The sequence below is a fragment of the Delphinapterus leucas genome, chromosome 2 (genome assembly GCF_059928025.1).
Source record: "Delphinapterus leucas isolate spDelLeu-1000000601 "Yukka" chromosome 2, BTC_Dleu_Yukka2, whole genome shotgun sequence".
Lineage (NCBI taxonomy): Eukaryota > Metazoa > Chordata > Mammalia > Artiodactyla > Monodontidae > Delphinapterus > Delphinapterus leucas.
In genome coordinates this window covers 24,745,744-24,772,478 of record NC_143130.1, presented here as the reverse complement: position 1 = coordinate 24,772,478, position 26,735 = coordinate 24,745,744, and the positions used below count along the sequence as shown (strand labels likewise).

Sequence of the window (26,735 nt, the reverse complement as noted above, 5' to 3'; positions counted from 1 at the left end):
AACTTGTGAGCATCCAATGAGATCATCCACATGAAAGCATTTGTAAGTAGTTTCAAATATAGGGGTTGGGTCCAGTGTCATCGATCAAAGATCATCTTAAGGTCCCTTTCAGTTCTAATATTTCTAAGACTTGAGACTCTAGATTCTGCTTCTTCTATGTTTGCGTATCTTCCAGCTCCTTGGTTTTACATTTAACCTAAGCCAGGGCTGAGGCATCTTTTAAGATGCCACCACTTTTACGATTCCACCAGTAATGGTAGATGATTGATGTTGCCACCTGCTTCTCTACATCTCTTGGCCTCAATTCTTGCGACTGCCAACAACAGCCTTTCCAGAAAAGCTGGACACAATTTGTTTAATATTCCTCCACTCGACCTCCTTACTCCTATCTCTGTGCCTTTTCTGGAGTCACTTCTTCCATTTATAAAGCCTCTCCCCCTTTAAAAAAAAATCCTCTTTCTGATGGGAACTTTTTGTTGGCATACCCTCACCTATTTCTGATGATACCTTCGTTATTCTTCCCTTTGGCACTTACTTTTTTTTTTAAAAAAAAATAAACTTATTTATTTATGTTTGGCTGTGTTGGGTCTTCATTGCTGCCTGTGTTTTCTCTAGCTGCAGTGAGCGGGGGCTATTCTTCGTTGTGGTGTGCGGGCTTCTCATTGTGGTGGCGGGGGCTACTCTTCGTTGTGGTGTGCGGGCTTCTCATTGTGGTGGCTTCCCTTGTTGCAGAGCATGGGCTCTAGGCACGTGGGCTTCAGTAGTTGTGGCTCATGGGCTTCAGTAGTTGTGGCTCACAGGCTCTAGAGCGCAGGCTCAGTAGTTGTGGCGCACAGGCTTAGTTGCTCCGTGGCATGTGGGATCTTCCCGGACGAGGGCTCGAACCCGTGTCCCCTGCATTGGCAGACGGATTCTTAACCACGGTACCACCAGGGAAGTCCCGGCACTTACTTTTAATTAGAATCTCACTCATTTAGACTTTTTTTAGAGTATGCTGTTTGTGTCTTTTCATGTACTTATATTTTACCTCCAAAAAACCCAAAATAAAAATCCAGAAAGTAGCTTAATTATGGATCCAGAGGTTGGGACTTCAATAGCTTTTGAATCCACCACAATGCTTAACCAAGGCTGTGTGTTTAGTGGCTGGTCCGTCTTCATTACCAGTTGTAGTGGGTTTAGTGGTGCCCCCCCCCAAAAAAGATATTTATGTCCTAGTCCCTGGAATTTTGTGAGACCTTATTTGGAAAATTGGTATTTGTAGATGTAATCAAGTTAAGGATCTTGAAATTAGATCATCTTGGATTATCTGGGTGATCCCTAAATCCAATGTCAAGTGGACTTGTAAGAGACATACAGGGAAGACACAGGGAGAAAAGAAGGCCCTGTGAAAACTGAGGCAGAAACTGGAGTGACCCCAAGCCCAGGAACACCTGGGGCCACCAAAAACTGGAGGGGGCAAGGAAGGATCCTCCCCTAGAACCTGCAGAGGGAGCGTGGCCCTGCTGACACCTTGATTTTGGACCTCGGGACTCCAGAGCTCTGAGGGAATAAATTCTATTGGCTTAAGCCATCAGGTTTGTGCTCATTTCTTATGGCAACCCTTCAAAACTAATATGATGATCATGAGTGGTCAGAAAAAGGAAACTAATAGAATCCCCTTGTTAATTCAGTGGCCCAATGAAAAGTATAGGCCAGTAAGGTTACAATGGGCAGTTGAATAATTTCTTAAGGCCGATCTTAGTGTCAGTGTACCTGCTGGATGACCTCCCCCAGTTTTAATTATTCCATGTCTTTCAAGGATCTCCTACAGCCTCAGTGAGTACACTGCTAAATAAACCCAGGATTCTTTCTTTGTGGTGCATAAGAAGCCTTAGAAAATATTTCTCATGGATGTAGTAAGAGCTCTAAAATGGGTACAATTTATGATATTAAAGACACTTATGGACCTTGGTCTTTGTCCTGCGTGTCAATAATTTACAAGATGAAATAATAGAAACACCGTGATGTGGAGAAAGAGACTATACTGGGGCATGTGGGGTTTGGTTGCATGAGGTCCCTTTCAGCCCTAAGATCTCTCTTTTCTCCAGTCTTCCTAACTTTTCCTCCCTCTTTCCTATCCATCCATCCCACACAATCTACTGAGTGTCTCAGTGGTATATCTTAGGGATATTGCAGGCATTACAGATATAAAGAGGAAAACAACCATGGAATCTGATCAGGGTTTTCAGCGTTCTGGTGAGTATTTCTCACTTTCCTGAAGATTAAAGAATGGTATAAAACAGATTTTTAATCTATTGTTTTGTAGATAGCCCCCGCTCCCCCAAATACAAAAGTATATCCAAAGGATGCCAAAGAGACGGCTTAAGAAAAATGAGTTCCTAAGTCTTTAGTTCTGGCCTCTAAATGGGGCAGCCCTCACTTGGCTGGACCCTCTGGAAATGGAGAGGTTTCCCTAAGTGAATTTTCAGCCTATTCTGTAAGCACCAAAGCCCAGTACTGGCCATCCCAGACGGAATGCTTCTGGACTGCATTATACACAGCTTGCCATCTTCAACAATCTGTGTGGAACATCACTTAGCCTGTGCTGATGACTCCGGTCATTCCTGTGAGCACCTGCTGCAGAAAAGCACGTGATCCCACTGTCTCGGGGCCTTGAGGTTGTCCTGCATCTTCCCTTTATGTCGGTTCTCAGCTTCCCTTGTCACCAGTGGTCACTGTGTAGGCCTCCAGCTGCTCAGCCAGCATCCAGTCCAGCTCCTTCCTTCCTTTTTTATTTGTTTTCTTCACTATACACCCCCCACCCCGCCCAATCTGCAGTGAGTCTGAAATGAGACAACTAAGCCTTTGAAGATCTGTATGATAAGTAAGTGTCAACTGTGCTTTGAGAGAAGTAAGGAGACTGAAGTACATTAGCTTTCATCCAAGAAGGATGTGAAATGACGGTGTCCAATAGATTCTGGACAGACATCCACTCAAGAAAGAGGGCACACATGGCATCCTGGGCATGCAGACAAGGTGTAGGCTTGTAGGTTTTCACAGGTGTGTTTGTTCAAGGAAGGCCTCCCCTTATCCCTCACCCGAAAGGAGGACATTCAATGTGCAAATACAGGCAAGAAGGAGAGATACAAAAGACAGAAGAAAGCAACAATAAGAGGCCAAAGAGAAAGTAACGGAAGGAAATGAGACAAAAGGTAGAAGAGAGGGAGAACAAAATGAGATCAGAGCCTTATTGCTTTTTTTTTTTTGCGGTACGCGGGCCTCTCACTGTTGTGGCCTCTCCTGTTGCGGAGCATAGGCTCCGGACGCGCAGGCCCAGTGGCCATGGCTCACGAGCCCAGCCGCTCCGCGGCACGTGGGATCTTCCCGGACCGGGGCACGAACCCGTGTCCCCTGCATCGGCAGGCGGACTCTCAACCACTGCGCCACCAGGGAAGCCCCCCTTATTGCTTTTGAGAGCGGAATTTCTTACTTGGTTGGTAAATCACCATCCGTGCTGTCACTCTGGTCAGGAAGCCCGGGTGTGGAACTTTCTGCCACAAAAGCACACTGACCACTTCACGTCCCTCAAGCACAATGATGAAATCACCTGGACCAGGAAATCCAGTTATCCCAGTACTTGTTTCCAAAGAGTAAAATTTACCTGTAGACTATTCCTTTGGAATGAAGGAACTGCAGACCGAGAATGATTTCGGCAGCATAGAACCTGAGGGAAGGAAAATCAAGGCTCAACATGAATGTTTACCAGGAAGAAAAATTCCCCTTTTTATATAGTGAGTGTGCAGCGCTCTGCTAAATGTGCGCACGGAAGTTTGTTTAATCACAGCAAAAGGAAGACATCATCCATTCTACACATCCAGCTTCAGCCCTGAGAGAATGAAATGGAGCTGGTATATTTAGCCCTACCCGCATCTAGGGCTTATTCTTATATTGTAAACTATAATGCTCAAACTGTCATTTTAGAACATTCAAAAACACTAAATATAACAATAGGGAAATAATTTTCCCTTTTATTTTAAAATCTACTTGGATCCCGCAGACCTGTCTGCAGGTCATTCCACATAGCCTGAGAGGAGGAGAAACGCACACAGGCAGACCTCAGGGATCTCACGGCTTCGGTTCCAGACCACCGCAGTACAGCGAGTCACACGAGTTTTTTTGGTTTCCCAGTGCATATAAAATTATGTTGACACTACAGTGTCGCCTATGAAGCACGCAATAGTATTATGTCTAAAAAAAAAGCGTACATATCTTAATTAAATACTTGTGAACTATACTTCGGTTAAAAAAATATGGCTAAAAGATGCTAACCATCATCTGGCAACGCAGAGCTGCCACAAACCTTCCTTTATAAAAAAAACCAAGTACCTGCAAAGCACGATAAAGTGAAGTGCCATCAAACGATATGCCTGTATTAGAAGCTGGGAGGTGATACCTTGCTCTCCACCTTCAAAAATGACAGACTCAAAGGAGGTGAGTTTACAGGAGAATTGAAGTTAGAGATAAGGGAGAACTTCCCGAAAGTGAGGTCTGCTGGATCTTGGAGAAGAACGCAGAAACCCCTTCCTGGGAGGCAGTGAGGACAGATAGATAGCATGTGTCTGCGATGGCTTTCATGCCTTACACACCTGGAAGGGACCCCGAGAATCCTTTCTAGCAGAAAAATACCCGATGATTTCTGGGCTGCAGGAATCTCATAAAATTATCTCCGGGCACTTGGCCGATGGTTCCTGGAAGCAATGAGATCGGTGGCGTACTACCCACTGGATTCGACAAAACAGCCACTTCAGCCGGGGTTTCTGTAGGAGCTCGTGGAAAAGTCTCTCTCAACGCAGCTCGACCTGAACCCCTCCGAGTGTTCATTAGGGGTGAGTGAGATTACTGAGCATACAGCAAGCAAGGCTAGTGTGCACCCACCCTTTTAAGTGGAGCCAGGGGCACAGTTTTCTTGTGTTTGACCGTCTAAGTGGTTTGATGACTCAGGAAAGAGGGCCTGAGGGAGGAAGGGTGCGGGGCTTCTGTGGGACTCAGCTGCAGTCCCACCTAGTAAACCCACCCTGCTCGATTTAGCCAGCGCCTGGAGTGGCTTGATGCCAAAGAAGGAGAACGTATTCTCGAGAGAGAGCAAATGTCTCTTCCTGTTTCCTAATTCTCCTGCCCCCAGAGCTGACTGATGCCTTCACACTGAGCTTCCCTTGAAAGGCCTCCGTGAAGCCCCACCCAGTGACCGCCTTGCCCATCTGCGCTCCATTTGACTTCCATTTAAGGGGCAAATATTGCTTCTGGGTTTGGATGATTTAGAAGCCTGATGAAGTGGGGTGGCTCCTTAAGAAACTAAGTAGTTGACCTCGCGGCAGAGAAATGAAATAAAAGCAACCTGAATTTAAGCTTCGCAAGCTGGGAAAACAGGTGCCTCATTGGATGTGTTCCTGGGGTCACCTCACCCTGGGGTTTAGGCCCACTGAGTGAGAAACAGGAAAAGTGCCACGTGGGGAAAAGCATGGTGCGGGCACAGTGGACCCCAGTCCCTGACAAGACCAGTGGGAACCCCCCAACCCTACAAGGGCTCTTACGTGGCTCTGCAAAGATCGAACTTGTGGCAGCTCTGGATGTGGTACATTAAGTCTCCTCCGTTGAGATACTCCATCACAAAAAAGAGGTTTTCCTGTGGAAAGACACAACCAACCCAACTGTGAGCTTCTTTAAAATAAGAAAACAAGGATTACTTTTTAAATGGATTTCATTATTTCAGAGGAACCAATTCTGTCTTGAAGTCCCTTATAAAAAGGCTGGCAAGACGATTTAGCGGATCTGTATAGCATTTCTGAACCCCAAGAAACCTGGGGAATCCAGGGGGAGTATGTGGGATGTCTGCTAGGATGCCTGGATGCTAGCACGCAGCAGATGGGGCACAGCACGAGGGAGGGTCCACCCGGACTTGACCACCTGACGGTGGGATGGTCTTGGGCACTTAATGGATGCTGGCTGTGTACCTACTGAAATGGACAGTGTGTAGGATGGTAAAAAGTACAAACCGGGGGCTCTGACTACAGGGGCAGGGCTTGAAAGCGTTCATTCGTTCAACACTCAGTAAGTAGTTCTGAATGTATTCTTCGGGCATGGCCAGAGCGAGAGTGGGTGTGCTCACGCGTGCCTCGTCCATCCAAGATGGAGACAGCCCTGCCTTCAGGGAGCTCACAGTCAAGTCTGGGCTTACTTCCCTCCAGTCCTGACCTCACCTGTTGCAAGTCACGGCTTATAAGCTGTGCTGCTCCTAACAGGACGCCATGCATGTTGTTAGAGCCGCTGCCCCTGGATGGCAGCTGTCAAAAGCAAGGCTGAGTGGTCTTCGGACCGTGGTCGAAGTATCAGAGGTGGCTGATTCCAGGGAGCCTGAGCTCCTCCATGGTGTGTGACAAGAGTTCCTCAATATGTATATTTATGACCCTTGGAGCACCCTGATTTTGAGAGTCCTCGTGAACCACAGAATTAGTAATCTGCTCAGTTGACGTGGAGACAGTTGGGACAGACGGGACTCAAGGCAACTGTTAGGATAATGGGCTTTGCCCTTACTCAGACCCGAGTTCAGATTTCCTCTATTTGTGACCTTGAAGTTACTTAACCTCTCCTAAGCCTCATATTTTTCATCTGCAAAATGGAAGAAGTAATATTCCTACTTCATAGGGGCGTCGTGAGTGGTAAATGAGATGACCTATGTAGAAAACTAGCTCAGCGTTGGCACTCAGCCTGCACTTCAGAACTGGTAGCTGTTGTCATAGTAAACAATTTAAAAGCCAGTCAAAAAAACAGGTCACAAGAACTAAACAAATGGAGAGAGATTCCACGTTCATAAATAGGAAGACAGTATTGCCAAGATGTCAGTGCTTCCGAACTTGACCTACAGATTGTCTACAATCCCAGTCAAAATCCCAGTGAGTTACCTGGTGGGTATCGACAAAACTGACTCTAAAGGTTACACGGAGGAGAGGCAGAAGATCCAGGATAGCTAACAACATGTTGAAGAAGAACAAAACTGTAGGACTGACCTTACCCGACTTCAAGACTTAATAAAACTACAGTAATCAAGATGGTGGTATCGGTGAAAGACCAGACCAACAGATCAATGGAACAGAAAAACCTAGAAACAGACCCATGTAAATATAGTCAACTGATCGTTGACAAAGGAGAAAACGCAATACAATGGAGCAAAGACGGTCTCTTCAAGAAATGGTTCTGACCATCACTGTATATTATCGTATTGCTACATTTCTTAATTTTCGTTGGCACAACGTCAGAAAAACAAACACCCAGCAGATACTTCTCAGAGAAAGGAACCGCACAGTCCTGTGGATCTTGAAAGAAGGAGGAAAACAGGGAGTTAGATCTCCTCCAACAAGTTAAATCTCCTCCAGCGCTATCTTTCTGTTTCAGTCAGAGCTGGGAGAAAATGCAAAGCAGGCAAAGCGAGGGGAATGTGGGCTTGTGACACGTGTTATTCCAGCAAAGACCCTCTTCTTAAGGCCGGTGATACATTAACTGATGCAAATGATTCTTCTGGGTGGAGTGACAGTTGAAGTTGTGATGCTGGTGGGGGGTGGGTAGGGTGGGGATGGGATGGTCCGAAACTGCCCTGGACTTAGGATTTGTCAACAGCTCCTGGCACAGCATCTTATCTTATCTGTGTGTGTCTTATCTTATCTTATTCTTATCTCTGTGTGTCTCTAACTAGCTGTGTGATCAGGTAAATCATACCATCCCTGGGCCTCAGTCTCAACCTCTGAAAAATGAGAAGTATTGGTGAGACCGAATTCCCCTTTACTAGCCTAAAGATGCCCTGATTTTCACCTTAATTCCTCTTCCTTTTTCTTGGGGGAAAACATGAAATTCACAAACTTAGGTCTTGTCATGTCCTCAATAACCAATGCTTCCCAGATGATAAAACACATGTTAAGAAGGTGTTATGCTGCAAAATTCTTAAGAGAAATCTTTGTTCAGAGACAGTGTGTATTCTAAGTAAACTGAAAGGGATAGAGATGAGCCTTCTCTCTGAGTCTTCTTCCACGGAGGTCAGCATTATGGCTGGGTTCATTATGACCTATCATGATGCCCCAAAGAAGTTCACGAACTAGAGGTCAGAGGGCTTCCTCCCGTTCCATTAGTCTCCTGATTATGCTAATAGAGTCTGGCTAGTTGGGGGCAAATACCTCTGTGTGTCACGGTCCTGAATTCTTTAACGTCTAAATTAATCCCGCCATGTACCGAGGGCTGGAAAGCAGAATGGGTTAGGACAGAATGGGTTAGCGCTGTGTTGTAGACCAGAGTGTCAGGTGAATCACTTTTTGATTGGTCTTTGTATTGTTTCTGAATCGTGTGTTTCTTGCTCTAAGAAAGATCTCGAGCACCCCTGCTCAGACAGGAGTATGTATTATTTCTGATTTCGGAAAAGAGTCCAAACAAAGGATTAAAACTCAATAACCTCTAGGATTTACCCTCCCAGTCCAAGCACTTGGTGAGTTTTTCACTTGGGCGGCAAAATCATAGCATTTTGTCAAGTAGCTCCATGAAAAGTGAATTTTAAAAGAGGAAGGTTGCCTTACTCAGGGTGTTTCCTCCTGCAGGGAAACGGCTAAGGTTCTTTTTAATGAAACAATAAGACACTGAGCTTATTTCCATCCTGTCCGTGAAGTCAGTTTTACTTGGGGTTTGACAGTACAATGATGACAGCCACTGGAAGAAGTGATTCATTGAATAATGCTGAAGAACCTCTCGCTAACAAGCAAGCATTTGATACATCATTCAACAATACTGATTTATCTCTCAGCTCTCCAGTTTGCAAATATACCTATGGCATACATGCCGTTCTGTCTGCCAGATTCATAAAAACAAGAGAGTCAGAGTTAGTTATTGCTTTGTTGTGACTTTCTGGTAACCGAAGGATATAATCAATGCTGATATTCTGGAGATAGATGGGTATTCAAAGCTCTGTGGCTCTTTTTTTTTTTTCCTTTAAAAAAAGGTATTTATTCTTGCAAAGTCATTTAAATATATATACCGAGTACTTTCAAAACTTGAAAATAGCAAAGGATTCTGTGTGTTTGTGTACAAAGTACTGTATTTTCCAAAGCGTCTACAAATATCTTTCATCACTTGGCTGATAGAATGGTATATTTTCTTCTCCTATGTACTTACAAAAATATGACAGACCACTTTAGGGGGCCTCTAACATCTAAATTGCTTTGTATTCATTTTCTTTGTAAAATCTCGATATCAAATTTAGCCATGAAAGCGATTTATACTGGTAAAAAGGAGGAAGCAGGTAAAAGCTATATACAGAAATACAAATACTTAGTTTGCCAATCTAAGAGCTGGAAAAAAAATCGTCTTTCAGATGACAGATAGGTACTAATCTCAGTGGTTTTCAAGGCCAGATCCTTTAAATCATTATGGTCTAAATTCAACCAAGATATTGCCTTTGAATCTCTACCTTTGTGGATCCCACCCTTGTTACTGACACTACCGATGTCCTGAGTCTGGACTAGTGTCAGACTGGAGGTGAGTCTCCTTCAGATTGACGACTACCTCCAAGGAGGTTTACATCTTTACTTCTACTTATTGTCCCCCGCCAAGCAAAGGTTTAGTTTGGAATTGCAAATTGTGAGAGCTGCATTCTTGACATCCACAGCTCTGTGGTGGGGATGCATTACAGGGGCTTCCTGTGTAGAGGAAGAGCACAGAGCTGGGGTCCAGGCTGCCCAAGCCAGGAGCTTACAGAACCAGCCAGGGCCCCACGTGGGGACGGAGCTTGCACCCGGATGGCACACCTGCAGGGCACCTGGACACGGGCTCACCCAGACCCCCTGCTGCTACATGCACACAGCCTGCGGTCAGTGTGGTCACTGACACTCAATGTCTTAGGTATGCTTGTAATATAGAAGGCTGGAGCCACTCCAAATCTGGAGTACTTGATCTATTCCTTCCTTGTTTAGTGAGCTATAAGCTAAAACACCCTAGAAAACAGGTTTATTTCCTTTTTCATAAAGAATAAGCCATCAGACTTGAGGACACGGGGAGGGGGAGGGGTAAGCTGGGATGAAGTGAGAGAGTGGCATCGACATATATTTACTACCAAATGTAGAATAGATAGCTAGTGGGAAGCAGCTGCATAGCGCAGGGAGATCAGCTCGGTGCTTTGTGACCACCTAGAGGGGTGGGATAGGGAGGGTGGGAGGGAGACGCAAGAGGGAGGAGATATGGGGATATATGTATGCATATAGCTGGTTCACTTTGTTATACAGCAGAAACTAAAAGCCATCAAAAACCAAAAAACGAACAGATAAACACATGTATACTTTTGATATCTAAGCGTTGCATGTGTATGTGTGTGAAGGAAGGAGGGAGGAAAGGCTCTCTGCAGACCAGCAAACTCATTTATTACGGCCTGTTTATATTTCTGCTGTAAGTCTAATTAGTAAAACTCACTGCCTTTGATAGATTCATTAGTACCTGTCAGAAATAATGTGCCTGAGTTTCTAGAGGTTTGTACCTGCACCGGGAACTTGGACTCAGTTGGTATTTTCTGGTTTAACTGTCCCACGGGGTCATCTTGCATTAACTAGCAAATTATTTTCTTCCATAACGGAAGTACAAACAGTGATCCATTTCACAAATTTTAAAATTGTTTTCCCTGATACGATTGGGTCTCTACTAAGAGGCAACAGAGCAGTTAGGCTGATGGACTTTGCTACCAAACTGCCCAAGGGTGGATCCTGGCTCCCTTTCCTGACAGCTGGTTGACCTGTGGTGCCTTTGACCCCTGTAGGGGCCACCTCGATTTCCTTGTCTGTAAAATGGGGATAATAGTCTCTACTTCAGAAGGTTGCTATGAAGATTAAATGAGCTAAAATATGCAACGTGCCTAGAACATGGACTGGCGCATAGTAACTGCTTTATAAACATCAGCTGTTATTATATTTATGACCACAGTTATCGTATACAATATACACACAATGCATGTTGAGAAATATATATTCCCAAACACAGAGGGGTCCCTGGAACAGACTAGGTTTTAACATAAAAGGCAAGTTTTAAGGAATACGGTTTTGATGTGAAAATGACCCTACTCTGCTAAAGATGTTAAAGTTACTAAATTATCACTATGACAGAGAAAAAAGATACACAAAGAAAGATGAAATACTCAAAAGTCCTACCTCTGGGTGCCTTGAATGATATAACTAGAAACGACTCTTTTCTTCTTATAATGCTTTTGTGTATTTTCCAATTTTTAAAGTATGTTTTGGTGTAATTACTTTTATAATTAGGGAAAATGTTAAAGAATTTTCCTCAAGAATTTATAAGTGAGTGAGTTTTCTATCGCTGGATGTTTGTATGGTGTAGATTCTCAACATTTGCCATGGGGGTTTGCTATCTGGCATGGAAACGTTGATTCAGTGTCTGATGTAAAGTAAGATGCTATCTTTTTTAGTTCACCGAAATTGAAACTGGCAGGCTTAATTAAGTATTATGAAGCAAGCATGACCAGGTACAGGGGAGTAGAGTCATGTGATAAAATACTTTCAAAATCACTTTTAATCACCATAATACAAACAGAATAATTCTTTTTAAAAAGAATAACAGAAATCTAAAAACGGAAGCATCGTTAAAGTAAAATTTTACATTTACAATATGAAAGATGAATACAGGATTAAAGTGATAGATTTAACAGAATCAGTGGTGTGATTCTCACAGGGCTGTGTTTGCATATATGAATGTCCTAGAGAAATTAAAAGCCCTAGGGCTGTCAAAATATATCAGTATTTAAAACATGAGATCATTCTTTAGAAGGACATTTTGTGAATGGATATTCTAGTAAAGGGGAAATGTAGAGGACTCAGTTATTCTAATATGATGTAGCTTCTACCCTGATTTCTCCTTAGTATATGATTACATTTGCTTTTAATAAGAGAATGAAAATAAAGAACATGGAAAATTATTTAGTAACGATGACTATTCGGTATAGCTAGTCAAGTACTGAACCAATAAGGGAACTGTTGCCAAATGTGCATACATTATTGGATAAGTGAGAACTTTGTAGCATTAAAGATGCTATAATTTTATCAAACCTATAACAATTAATTTTGAAAATACATGGAGAACTTAGTAAATATCATGCACATGAGGTCAGGAATACAGATTCCCTCTCCAGAAAAAATAAGAAACGGAGGAAAAGAATAATTATAGTCATTTTTTTCAGGTTTTTCCCCCAAGGCTAGTAAATTAATAAATTTTATGCGAGAAGATTTGCATGTCTGAGGAAATAAAATTAGAATACCAATATTTATTAAAAATATATCCAAGTATACCAGTATCCTTTTCAGAGTATCATATGTTAAGCATATGTAATAAATGCTGTAACATCCAAGATGACAGTTATTGATATAACAATATGGAAACCGGAGAGTACACGTCAACTCAACTTTGGGGTATATCCTATTTTAGCCAGTGGAAAGTGCGGGAAGGTGTGCCCTGAAGAATGAAGGGGAGCTGGTCCAGATCTAAAATTAAAGGAAATAATCCACATCAAGTATTTAGCCCTGTGCCTGACATAGAGTAAGAACTCCATACATAGTAACCTTTATTATGTGTATTATTATTTTGTTAGAACAAGTTAAATATGTTCTATATTCCAGTATGTTCTCTCTCTATATATATCTTGAGAAATATACCTTCATAATGACCAAGAAGGTATGTGATGAATTTAGAATTCTTCCAAATCTTGTACTAGTGAAGTTGCTGAATGGGGAAAGCATCCTACCCCCTCCAGCCCCTAGCCTCCACAACAGGGAAATGCACACGTTTTGAGCTATTGGGGCATGGAATTCTGGGGTCCTAGAGATGGGATGAGGGATGAGGGGCGATGGTCCCTTGCTCCATGGGGGAGATAATTGGTTCTAAGGTTGAGGACATGCAGTAGATAACTGTCCAATTAAATGAGTTGGATTTGGTGTCTAGGTACCTTGAAATCTCAACTTTACTAAGTTTTGGATTGACAGTATGATCTAGAAAAGAGACTAGATTGTGATCAGCTAGTCTGGTCATGATTGGATCTCAGTTTCCTTAGCTGCAGAATGAGAGTATCTGATGTGATAACCTCTACAACCCCTTCCTGCTCTTAAAAATTTCATATAGTCTGTCATTACAATAGAAAAAAAACAAAGAGTATATAACAAATCAGATTAGTAGCTATAAGCAACCAAGATGTCTCTCAATAGGTGAGGGATAAATTATAGTATATCCAGACAGTGGAATACTATTCAGTAATAAAAAACCGAACTATTAAGCCATGAAAAGACATGGAGGAATCCCAAATGCATGTTGCTTAGTGAAAGAAGCCAACGAGAAGGCTATATATACTGTGTGATTTTTAACTATATGACATGGAAAAGGCCAAACTATGGAGACAAGAAAAAATCAGTGGTTGCCACGGGCTGGGGGGTAGGGGGTGGGAGGGACGAATAGGTAGAGCACAGAGGATTTTTAGGAGAGTGAAACTGTTCTGTATGATGCTGTAATAGTGGATGCATGTCAGACACTTGTCAAAACCCATAGCATGTTCAATACAAAACCCCTAATATAAACTATGGACTTTAGGTAATAATAATATATAAATATGACGCATCAGTTACAACAAACACACTAGACTAAAGCAAGATGTTAATGGGGATTCCCTGGTGGTCCAGCGGTTAGGACTCCGTGCTCTCACTGCTGAGGGCCAGGGTTCAATCCCTGGCCTGGGAACTAGGCTCCCACAAGCTGCACTGCGCGGCCAAAAATGAAGTGTTTAAAATAGGGGAATGTGCGAGGTGTGGAGAGAGGAAGGGGATGCATGAGAAGTCTCTGTTCTTTCCACTCAGTTTTTCTGTGAACCTAAATCTGCTCTAAAAAATAGTCTATTAAAAAAAAAAAACAAAAACCAAAAAAACGCTAGTAGCTATAGACTAGCTAATGCATTAAAATACAAATGTACAAGAAGAAAAACCTTCTTTAGAGTCTTCCTCATGTGGAGTTCATAAAAAATTAATAAAATAATGGCTGAAGAAGATGGAGACTATTAAGTTCTACTAAATTCTAATGTTTATTCACCCTGTCAAGGTAGAAATTACACAAAGAAGGTAGCACTGCAGTTCTAGTTAAAATCTGAAAAATATGGCTTCTAAAAACATCTTTATTTTGGCTGATAGTGTCCACTTAAAGTATTTGTAACTGCTCTTCTAGAAATATTTTTTTTTCATAGTTTCTTGGAGAATGAGTTTATTTCTTTTAACCTATTAAACACGTAGGATTTAAGAGCTCATTCACATTCCGGATAAATACAAATCATTATAAAATGGTGGTAGAAGTTACATAGTAAGTTTTATTTCAACTTATTTGTGTTGAAGATTGTTTTCACTTTGCCAGTTTTCCGTCCCTGGGAAATTTTCGTCACGTACTTTGTCTCCAAACTCTGGCTCTTAGATGGTCACTCGCAATTTGTGCTTCTGTGTGTTACTCAGCCTTTACTGGAGCCCCTACTGCTGACGCATCAAGCCCTTTCTTCTGTCTCCATGGTCCCGTTCCTGTCCCTCTCATTTCCAGCCTGGAGACACTTCCTACTTTACTTATTGTGGTGATCACCACCACGGTGAGCCCACCCGGATTTCCTCCTCTTCTCAGTCTCTCTCCCCCGCCTCTCGCTCACACGTCCTCTCTCAGAAGTGACCCCTCTCCTTGTGTTTGCTGTATCCTAACCCCTTCCTCTTCCAGAATCTTCCATCACAAATTCCTCCCTTTCTGGAGCATTCTCTATTACTCATAACCCTTGAACCCTGTGATCATAACAAGCCTCCACCTTTGGAAACACACTTTCTGAAAGACTGCCGTGTAACCACCAAGTTCACCCACCCGCCAGCTACCCCCGTCACCTGACACATGTCCTCAGCCTCCCAGTGGGATGCTTCCTTCTGTTCCCCCTAAATGACAGTCAACAGGTGGGCTCCTCACCAGCCTGACCCCATGGGCCCCTCTTTCCTGACATCCTTCTCTCTCCTGGCTTCCAGTGACCCTACTCCCCTGGTCCCCCCACCTCCCTGAGGGATCTGTGCGGTCACTTTCCCTCTTCTCCCCCCACCCTCCTTACGAGGGGGCTGTGCTTTGGTTTGGTCCTTGAACCACTTCCGTGGGTTTATCCCAACTCTCACGTATTCCCACAGTGTCAACTACTGCCTGTTTGCAGAGTCCTGCATTTATCCTTTCCTTGAGGTGTGTGCCGTGTCCCCTCCAACGCACGTGGTCTTTGGTTGAATAGGGGGATGCACCTCCAGGTGCCCTGTTGTAAGAATGCTGGGAATGACACGTATTAGGCTGCCGTTTGCTATTGATCGTGTATTTTCTCTAAGACTGTCAACTGAGAAAAGGACACATAAGTGACCTGAGTTTTAATGTGGAAAGATGAGAGGTAGATGAGAATGATTTTGAGGTCAAGGTAGAGAGTCCATAGGCTGCTAGGGGCACAAGATCAAGGGGACTTGGGTCGAGGGGGAGATAATGGACTTGAAGGGCACAGAGGGGTGGAAGAGTGGACACCAAGGGTGGACGTCCTCTCCTCTCGGCCAGCCTTTCTGGAACCTGAGGATGCTGGCAGACGTGCCCCAGTCAGCCAATGTAATTTACCAGAAGACCATTTCTTTTTATTTTTCTTCCCCTACAGCTCCCTACCCCAAGAACATTGTCTAGAATGCTGTGGGATCATTTTTTTAAAAAGAGAGAAAACATGCTTCTTGATATCAAGGGAAAATACTATTTAAATGGAGAAAGCAAATAAATGCATCTGAAAGCGGTCACGGGAAGGGGCAAACCACAGGAACGAAGCCACCTTTCTAGGTCTTGGCAGCTGAGAAGCCTGAGGAGGTGAAAGATAACGGTCACTAAGTAGGATCTGGTGAATCTGAAAGATATTTAGTGGGGAGATCCTCTTTGACCCTTCAAAGGAGGGCGAGTAGCTTCTCAGACAAGAGGGGTTACTTTCCAGGACACCCTTGAAGGAGATGCAAAATGTCCGTGTTTCGAGGGAAGCTGGTGTTCTGCGGCTTTGGGAGAACAGCTGATGGAGGAAGAGACAAACAGGGTGGGCGCACGAGCCTTGAAGAAACAGATCACATAGAGGTGAGAAAATATCTGTGCGCTTAAAAGCAGGTGTGCAGAAAGGGCACGGCATCTCAGACGCAGCAGGCAACACGTGTAGTCACAGGATTCCTGCATATGTGCTCACTGATTGCCTATTATCACCAGGGTCTTGTGAGGGGGGTGTGTGTAAGGCAAGCTTTTTGAGTGCAACAGGAATTTACCATGCGTCTACTGTAAATGGACTCTTTTTGGTACGTTTACTGTGAATCTGACATCTGCTGAATCATACTTTAGTTGCACAGAAAGGACATCTGAAGCACATCAAAGTGATGTGCCATTTCTGAAATAACGATTTTCAAGCAATCTTTGTATCAGAAAACTGCCATAGTCCTGTAAAGAGAAGAGACACTTCTCCGTTACTTACAAATGGGGACAACACAAAAAGTTAATTCTTGTCTTAGTTCATGGATAAGTGTTTTTGAGGATGTGCGTTTTCTTTTCCTTGTTAAAATTGTGATAGTTGCTAGCGCTCCTAACTCAGCTGGAGGGTTTGTGGATTAAAGTGTTTTTTGAAAGCTTCAGACGAGGTAGTTTCTGAATAAAATGCTTGACCTGAAAAACCTTCTGGCGATCTCAGATGGATTTTACCTTCAAACTATGGGAATTCCAGAATGACACACTTTAAAAAAAACTGCCAAGCTGAAGTCATTTTTCTTCTATTTCAAAGAATAACTTGCGGTTCACATGGCACTTTCTCCATGAAGGATTCAAACTTCTCCGCAAATGCTATTTTCTTTTTTAAACGTTATCCCTTTGGAGGCTAAAAGGGGACGAGCAAGGTTCCAAAGAAAGGTTCGGTGACTTGCTGAAAGTCACGTGACGCGTCAGGCGTCAACTCCTGCTCTGAAATCATGAGCAGAGGAGTGACCATGGTGAGGCCACCCTGGAAGTTAAGCCTCATGTGTTCTATAAAGGGAAAGTGAAACTCAGTTTTCTTTCTCGTAAAAGAGACGTTGCACAGTAATGCTGACAAAGAAGGGTCACCTGGTTCAGACAGGGCGTGTGGAAGTCGAGGGCGGTGGCGTAAATACACGAATTAACACTAGCACCCTCACTCCTGACGTTCGGGAGCCTGCAAAGCCTTTGGGCCTTCGCTCACATTCAGCCTGGGGGAGAGGCCCGGAGGTGTGCTCATATGATCTAAAACGTCTTGTAGGTGTGAAATTGTAAGGCTACTGAAACTACCTGAACACAGATGGGCCTTTCAGGATTCAAAGGAGACACACATGAATGCAGACCACAGTCCACTTTTCATTTCTAAGGAAAAATTAGTTCCCTAAAAAAACCCCCAAAGAAGTGTTAGATGTATCTTTTCTTTTTTTTTTTTTTTTAAGAGATAATAGTCCCCAAATGGAGTCACTTGTGTTAAGCCCACATCGCCACACTGAGACTTAATACCTAACCTATTTGCAGTTCCAACCTTCCCCAGCAATGTAATCTTAAGCGGTCAGTCTGGATCTTTCTGGTGTGAGGCAGGTAATGCCCCTGCTAGAACCCCTTCTTCCCTAAGGGAAGGTGGTCTTGCCTGAAACAGTCTGCTCTTTCCTTGTCCCTCCCCCATTTCTGCCGATAAAGTCTTCATTTCAGGCAACTCCTCAGAGCTCCCTGTTAGTTGCTAGATGGGATGCTGCCCAATTCGTTAGTCACTGAATAAAGCCAATTAGAATTCTAAATTTACTCAGTTCAATTTTGTGCCTTAACAGATTTAGTGATGGTGACGGGATCCAAAGGAAACATCTGAGGACAACACGAGACACAGGAAAGAACACTTCGAGTGCATCATCCTTCCCGCCGCTGCAAGGGCCGTGGGTAAGTTCCCCTCGGTTTTGAGCTCTGCTCTTTGCGTCGGGCCCCTGATCTAATTTAATTGGCTATCCAGTCCCCCATTCGATTGGAACCACTGGTTCCATGCTGGGAGCTGCTGGTGGTCCCCATCTGTTTGGAATCCTCCTCCAGATTCCATGCTGGGAGCTGCTGGTGGCAGCTGTGGTTCCCCATTCTTTGGGGTTTGCTGGTTCAGTCCTTCGCCCAGTCCCTGGTTCCATGTTGGGAACTGTTGGTGTGTAAGGTCTTTGCCGGGCTGCAGTGACATCTCTTGGTTACTGCTGATGTGTTAAGGTGCATGTTTGTTTGTCTTGTGTAGATAAAGGCTATTGTTGATGGGAATTTCAGAAACAAGAAAAGCCACAAAATTGGTGGGCATGGGTCAAGCATTCAAACTGTCAGAATGCTCACCGCCTAACACAGAGACTCTTGTGTTAGGACAAGTTGGTCATGGAACGAGTTAGAATGACACTAGGTCAGCTGCCAACCTCAAAATTTCCATGCAGTGAGGCACACTATAAAACACCGCACAACCTCCAACCCCGTGGCGTATCCCTCTTAGTTACTGACCTGGCTCTGAGAGACCCAAAAGCTTAGCCCGAAAAAATGAGACCTTTAAATTCTAAAGTGTGCCACGTGCTTGTTTTATATCTAAGAACTATAATTCCAGGAGCTGCAGATATCTACAAAAATGGCAAAAATCTTACTAAAAATAACTCAGGATTGTTGTCTGGGGTTCTGAGAACTTAGCTTGCTAACTGTCACGATGGGGACTCCAAAATACGGCTGGACAGAAACGTGGTTGAACTACCTTGGCGGCTAAGGGTCCTACCAAACGCTGCTGGCCCTTGGAGAGATTGCAACGGCCATTATGAGGAAAGTTCCAATTAGTTGAGGTCATCTGAGAAGTGCCCTTGAAAGTAAGGGCTCCCAAATCAAACAAACAGAATGGGGATACTTATTTTAACTGGCATGCAGAAGCCTTCAAAAGGCTTCAAGATGCCAAACTAGCTTCACTGAAAAATTTGCTGCAAAAGGCTAATGAAAACTTAAAGGCACAGGAGGAGGTACCTAAAACAGATGGTAAAGTGAACGTTATATAACCTTTACTGCTCCCCTCTGTCCTCCTTTATTTGAATACTCATTCCAGTAATCCGGTCTAAATTGTCTTTCTACTCTAAAGAGGCAACAGGACCATAAAATCCACCAAGTTAGTGGCTTTACAGACAGCCCCATATCTACCATTAAAGGAGGGCCCCCAAAGGGCGCTTCCCAGGATGGTCGAGACTCTGAGGGATTTTCTGGTAAACTGCTACATTATTCCCTTAAGCAGCTAAGGCAAACTAAAATTAAAATGAATGAAAAACAATTACCAAGTTATGGTAGATACCAGAGCTATACTGTCTACATTAAACCCCACGCAGAGCCTGCAGATGTGATCCCACGAAAACTGGCAGAAGCCAGCTAAGGTGAGGGTCAGCTCCCCTGGATCTCTTGTAGTACATGATAAAGAGAGGAAAATATAACAACGTTTGTATCCCCTTTGTGGACATCAAGTACAAGGGGATGTTCAATACTGCAAGAAGTATCTGCTGTTTGTCCCGATTGAAAACTGGCAAGATATTTATAAGGATTTCTTTAAAAAGGAGCTCAGTGGTAAGAAGTTGATCAGAAATTGGAAGCTCATAGGAATTTTTTTTTTTAGGCCTCTTCCCCTAAGCCAAAATAAAACTATGTACACCCCAGAGAGAAAGCAAAACCTTCTAAAGCCTTTGTGAAAGGAGTTACTAAAACATTCCAAAGGCAAACAGCTCTAAATCCAGAACATAGGATTTCCATCTTAGTTAGAAATCTTCTCCCTGATATAAAAGAAAAAAAAACATAGCGAATTAAGGATAATTTAGTTGGATGGGGTGGATCAATTTATGATGTCATTTAGGCTGCAACCCAATTCTTTGAGGAATTGACAGCTACTGTCATGATCTTAAAAATTTTGCAAAACGAAATTCAGCTCTAGAGGCAGTTCAAAAATCCAACTATTCCTATCACCCATCCCACAACCTCCCCTATTTATCTCAAAAGGCGTGTATGTATTGTAAAAATTCTGGCCTTAGGAAACCAAAGTCCTCCTTGGAGGAACTTACATTCTATCCCTGTGCCTTTGAGATGTAAACGTTATATAAACTTTAGGGAGGTAATTCCTATCAGAAGGAAAACGAAAGGGGGAAGGTCATTTGAAACTTAGGTGACCGAAAGATAAGTGTCTTCCCCACAAACATTAGTGGAAGTCTGAGCGGGTAACCTTAACTTATTCCCTCCACCAGGTAAACAACTTAGATTCAGCTGCTTTTATAAGTAGTGAATTTTGTATTATTGTAGCTGATTCATGGTAGTAATTTTAAAATGAAAGCTATAAGGTCTCTGTACCTCTCTGTATGCTTATGTGTCTGTGTATATGTGTTGTATGTGTATGGTATTTTTCACCTCCTAATGGTATTACTAAAATTGTAAAAGAAAAAGAAAAAGCTCAATTTAATTGGTTTGAAGAAAATTAAGCGCTTATATGAATTAAATATTCCTAAAACTCCCAGAAATATACCTGCATCCCTCGGTGATACTGCAGGTTGAGTTCCAGACCCTCACAATAAGGCTAATATCATAATATACCAAGTCACACGAATTTTTTGATTTCCTAGTGCATATAAAGGTTATAGGCTATTAAGTGTGCATAATAGCATTATGCCTTAAAAAATACATATATATATACCTTAACTAAAAATACTTTATTGCTAAAAAATGTTAATCATCCTCTGAGCCGTCATCAAATCATAATCTTTTTGCTGGTGGAGGGTCTTACCTCAGTGGTGGGCACTGCTGACTAGGTGGTTGCTGAAGGTGGGTGTAACTATGGTAACTTCTTAAAATAAGACAACAGTGAGGTTTGCTCTATTGATGGACTCCTCCTTAGCAGGCAATGCTGTTTGATAGCATTTTACCCATAGAACTTTCAGAACTGGAGTCAATCCTCTCAAACCCTGCCACTGCTCTATCAGCTAAGTTTATGTAACAATCTTCACAGCATCTTTACCAGAGGTAGATTCTAAACCGAGAAACCACCTTCCACCTTCTTTGCTCATCCATAGAAGTAACTCTTCGTCCATTAAAATTTGATCATGGGATTGCATCAATTCAGTCACATCTTCGGCCTCCACTTCTAGTTCTCCTGCTGTTTCCACCGCATCTGAAGTTACTGCCTCCACTGAAGGCTTGGATGCCTAAAAGCCATCCATGAGGGTTGGAATCAGATTCTTTTAAACTCCTGTTAATGTTGATATTTTGATTTCTTCCCATGAATCACAAATGCTCTTAACGGCATCTAGAATGGTGAATTCTTTCCACAAGGTTTTCGATTTACTTTGCCCATATCCATCAGAGGAATCACCATTTATGGCAGATTTAGTCTTATAAAATGTATTATTTCTTAAATAATAAGACTTGGAAGTTGAATTCACACCTTGATCTATGGGCTGCAGAATGGATGCTGTGCTAGCAAGCATGAAAACAATAGTAATCTCAGTTTATATCTTGATCAGGGCTCTCGGGGTGACCAGGCGCATTGCAAAGAGCAGTAATATTTTGAAAGGAACCTTTTTTTTTTTTTTCTGAGCAGATCTCAACAGTGAACTTAAAATATTCAGTAAACCATGTTGTAAACAGATGTACTGTCATCCAGGCTTCGTTGTTCCATTTATAGAGCCAGGCAGGGTAGATTTAGCATAATTCTTAAGGGCCCTAGGATTTTTGGAATGGTCAATGAGCATTGGCTTCAACTTAAAGTCACAGCTGCATTTGCCCCTAACAAGAGAGTCAGCCGGCCCTTTGAAGCTTTGAAACCAGGCACCGACTTCTCTCTAGCTATGGTGGCATCTTCTTCCATTATAAGGCTCTATCATCTACATTGAAAATTTGTTGTTAGTGGAGCCACTTTGGTTAATTATCTTTGCTGAATCTTGTAGGTAATTTGTAGCAGCTTCTACTTCAGCCCCTGCTGCTTCAGCTTGCACTTTTATGTTATGTATATGGCTTCTTTCCTTAAACCTCATGAACCAACCTCTGCTGGCTTCAGACTTCTCTTCTGCAGCTTCCTCACCTCTCTCAGCTTTCACCGAGTTGGAGAGAGTAGGGCCTTGCTCTGGGTTAGGCTTTGGCTTAAGGGAACATGTGGCTGATTTGAGTTATCCAGACTATATCATTTTCTTATCATTCCTGTGTTCACTGGAATAGCACTTTTAATCTCCTTCAGGAACTTTTCCTTTGCATTTACACCTTGGCTAATGGTTGGTGCAAGAGGCCTACCTTTCGATTTATCTTAGGTTTCAACATGCCTTCCTCACTAAGCCTAATAATTTCTAGCTTTTGATTTAAAGCAAGAGATGTGTGACTCTTCCTTTCACCAAACACTTAAGAGGCCATTGTAGGGTTATTCTCTGGCCTTACTTTCAATATTGTGTCTCAGGGACTAGGGGGGAACCCAAAGAGAGGGAGCGAGACAGAGAAACGGCTGGTCAGTGGAGCAGTTACAGTAGTGACATCAAAGATCACTAAGTACAGACCACCGTAACAAATGTAACATTACAAAGTTTGAAATACTGCAAGAATTAACAAAATGTGACACAGACATGAAGCGAGAAAACGCCGTTGGAAAAATGGCAGCGGCATAAAGCTTTGATTTATAAAAAATGCAGTATTTGTGAAGTGCAGTAAAGCAAGGTATGCCGGTAATAGAAACTAACCCAAATGCTTCTCAAATTCAAATCCTTGGTAAATAAAAGCTAGTTGAAGTTTGTTGGATTTTAATTAAAATGTGTCTTAAGAATTATTAGCATTGAAAATAATGCAGACGTACAACTTTGTTTTACCGCTCAAATTAGTTCATGTTATCTCTGTTAAATTAGTTCATGTTATCTCTGTTACAAAGTTTTCAGCAAGAAAATTAGCTCAGGGGTGATGGTTGACTTTGTCTCACAAAGTTTTTGTGGGTAGTTAAACATAATTATTGAGAACAAGTGAATAATAGATGTAAATGGGATAAAAGGTTTTAGGTAACTTTTAAAATAGTTTCCTCAAAACTTCGTGGTAACCTGAAACAAAGTTTTGCTAAGTTAGATTAAATGATGGATAGGCATTAAATATCTAGAGAATTTCCAAATAAGATAAAATATTGAAACACTAATTACTGAACACGGGTTTATCTACTTTTGGCTCCCTACAGAGCAACTAAAGATATTTGGGTCTATTAGTAAATATTTTTTTGTGCCATACCAAAATATTTACTATCAGAAAGCATGTTTCAAGAAATTTTCAAAACTATATATATTAAGCCCCAGAATGCTATTTCACGATGTTCTCTGTCCTACGATGTTCTCTGTCCTATGTGACCAAGTATTTTTAAACCTTTTGATGTTTTTGACAAATTTCCCACAAATCAAATTCTAAATGAAATCTTTTTGACCTCAAACCAACTTTGAGATTTTCCAGAGAGCCCCAGGAACATTTCAAAAGATTAGTTTAACATCTCTCTTTTTATAAGGAGAGAAAACAAACTAAGTTTATTTGTTATGCTAAATTGCATGGGAAGCACTGTCAAAAAGTAACACTAAGCCTCCTGTTTAACTCAGATGCTTTTGCAAAAGTATTTCTTCAAGATGGTGGAAGAATAAGACGTGATCACCTTCCTCCCTACAAATACATCAGAAATACATCTACATGTGGAACAACTCCTATAGAACACCCACTGAACGCTGGCAGAAGACCTCAGACCTCCCAAAAGGCAAGAAACTCCCCACGTACCTGGGTAGGGCAAAAGAGAAAAGAAAAAACAGAGAAGAATAGGGAAGGGACCTGCACCAATGGGAGGGAGCCGTGAAGGAGGAAAGGTTTCCACACACTAGAAGCCCCTTCGCGGGCGGAGACTGCGGGTGGTGGAGGGCAGGGGAGCTTCGGAGACACGGAGGAGAGCACAGCAACAGGGGTGTGGTGGCCAAAGCGGAGAGATTCCCACACAGAGGACCAGCACTCACCAGCCCGAGAGGCTTGTCTGCGCCCCCGCCACAGCGAACAGGGCTGGGAGCTCGGGCTTCGGTCGGAGCGCAGGGAGAGGACTGGGGTTGGCAGCGTGAACACAGCCTGACGGGAGCTAGTGCACCGCAGCTAGCCAGGAGGGAGTCCGGGAAAAAGTCTGAACGTGCCGAAGAGGCAAGAGACTTTTTCTTCCCTCATTGTTTGTTGGTGTGCAAGGAGAAGGGATTAAGAGCGCCGCTTAAAGGAGCTCCAGAGACGGGCATGAGATGCTAAGGCTGCTGCTGCCGCCACCACGAAGTCTGTGTGCGAGCACAGGTCACTCTCCACACCTCCCTTCCCAGGAGCCTGTGCAGCCTGCCACTGCCAGGGTCCTGGGATCCAGGGACAACTTCCCTGGGAGAACACACAGCGCGCCTCAGGCTGATGCAACATCACACCGGCCTCTGCTGCTGCAGGCTCACCCCGCATCCGCACCCCTCCCTCACCCCGGCCTGAGTGAGCCAGAGCCCCCGAATCAGCTGCCTCATTAACCCCGTCCTGTCTGAGCAAAGAACAGACACCCTCAGGTGACCTACACGCAGAGGTGGGGCCAAATCAAAGCTGAACCGCAGGAGCTGTGCGAACAAAGAAGAGAAAGGGAAATCTCTCCCAGCAGCCTCAGGAGCAGTGGATTAAATCTCCACAATGAATTTGATGTACCCTGCATCTGTGGAATACATGAATAGACAACAAATCATCCCAAATTGAGAAGGTGGACTTTGGGAGCAATGACATATATATCAATGATATATATATATATATTTTCCCTTTTTCTCTTTTTGTGAGTGTGTATGCTTCTGTGTGTGATTGTGTCTGTATAGCTTTGCTTTTACCATTTGTCCTAGGGTTCTGTTTTCTTATTACTTAAAACTTTTTTCTTAATAACTTTATCTTCTTCTTCTATTTTCTCCCTTCTATTCTAAGCCATGGGGAGGACAGGCTCTTGGTGCTCCAGCCAGGCATCAGGGCTGTGCCTCTGAGGTGGGAGAGCAAAGTTCAAGACACTGGTCCACAAGAGACCTCCCAGCTCCACGAAATATCAAATGGCGAAAATCTCCCAGAGATCTCCATCTCAACACCAGCACCCAGCTTCACTCAACGACCAGCAATCCACAGTGCTGGACATCCTATGCCAAACAACTAGCAAGACAGGAACACAACCCCACCCATTAGCAGAGAGGCTGCCTAAAATCATAATAAGGCCACAGACACCCCAGAACACACCGCCAGACATGGACCTGCCCACCAGAAAGAAAAGATCCAGCCTCAGCCACAAGAACACAGGCACTAGTCCCCTCAACCAAGAAGCCTACACAACCCACTGAACCAACCTTAGCCACTGGGAACAGACACCAGAAACAACAGGAACTACGAACCGGCAGCCTGGGAAAAGGAGACACCAAACGCAGTGAGTTAAGCAAAATGAGAAGAAGAGAAACACACAGCAGATGAAGGAGCAAGGTAAAAACCCACCAGACCTAACAAATGAAGAGGAAGTAGGCAGTCTACCTGAAAAAGAATTCAGAGTAATGATAGTAAAGATGATCCAAAATCTTGGAAATAGAATGGAGAAAATACAAGAAACGTTAAACAAGGACGCAGAAGAAATAAAGAGCAAACAAACAATGATGAACAGCACAATAAATGAAATTAAAAATTCTCTAGAAGGGATCAATAGCAGAATAACTAATGCAGAAGAACAGATAAGTGACTGGGAAGATAAAATAGTGGAAATAACTACTGCAGAGCAGAACAAAGAAAAAAGAATAAAAAGAATTGAGGACAGTGTCAGAGACCTCTGGGAGAACATTAAATGCACCAACATTTGAATTATAGGGGACCCAGAAGAAGAAGAGAAAAAGAAAGGGACTGAGGAAATATTTGAAGAGATTATAGTTGAAAACTTCCCTAATATGGGAAAGGAAATAGTCAAATCCAGGAAGCAGAGAGAGTCCCATACAGGATAAATCCAAGGAAAAACACAGCAAGACACATATTAATCAAACTATCAAAAATTAAATACAAAGAACAAATAACACATAAGGAAATCCCCATAAGGTTAACAGTTGATCTTTCAGCAGAAACTCTGCAAGCCAGAAGGGAGTGGCAGGACATATTTAAAGTGATGAAAGGGAAAAACCTACAACCAAGATTACTCTATCCAGCAGGGATCTCATTCATATTTGACCAAGAAATTAAAACCTTAACAGACAAGCAAAAGCTAAAAGAATTCAGCACCACCAAACCAGCTTTACAACATTCTCTAGGCAGGAAACACAAGACCCACAATAATAAACCCAAAACAATTAAGAAAATGGTAATAGGAACATACATATCAATAATTACCTTAAATGTAAATGGATTAAATGCTCCAACCAAAAGACATACACTGGCTGAATGGATACAAAAACAAGACCCATATATATGCTGTCTACAAGAGACCCACTTCAGACCCACAGACACATACAGACTGAAAGTGAGAGGATGGAAAAAGATATTCCATGCAAATGGAAATCAAAAGAAAGCTGGAGTAGCAATTCTCATATCAGACAAAATAGACTTTAAAACAAAGACTG

The 26,735-nt window shown here is 42.9% G+C and overlaps 1 protein-coding gene across 5 annotated transcripts in view; it reads right to left on the bottom strand.

Moving 5' to 3' along the window:
* The window catches only part of PRKCQ (protein kinase C theta), a 152,529-nt gene that overhangs the window by 28,469 nt on the left and 97,325 nt on the right, over positions 1-26,735 (bottom strand). For all 5 annotated transcript variants that reach the window (XM_089906534.1, XM_089906536.1, XM_089906533.1 and 2 more), the window contains 2 exons: positions 5,571-5,662; positions 3,641-3,703 (listed from right to left, as the gene is read on the bottom strand). In XM_089906534.1, coding sequence (XP_089762660.1) covers positions 3,641-3,703; positions 5,571-5,662 — 155 coding nt within the window. The remainder of the gene's footprint in view (positions 1-3,640; positions 3,704-5,570; positions 5,663-26,735) is intronic.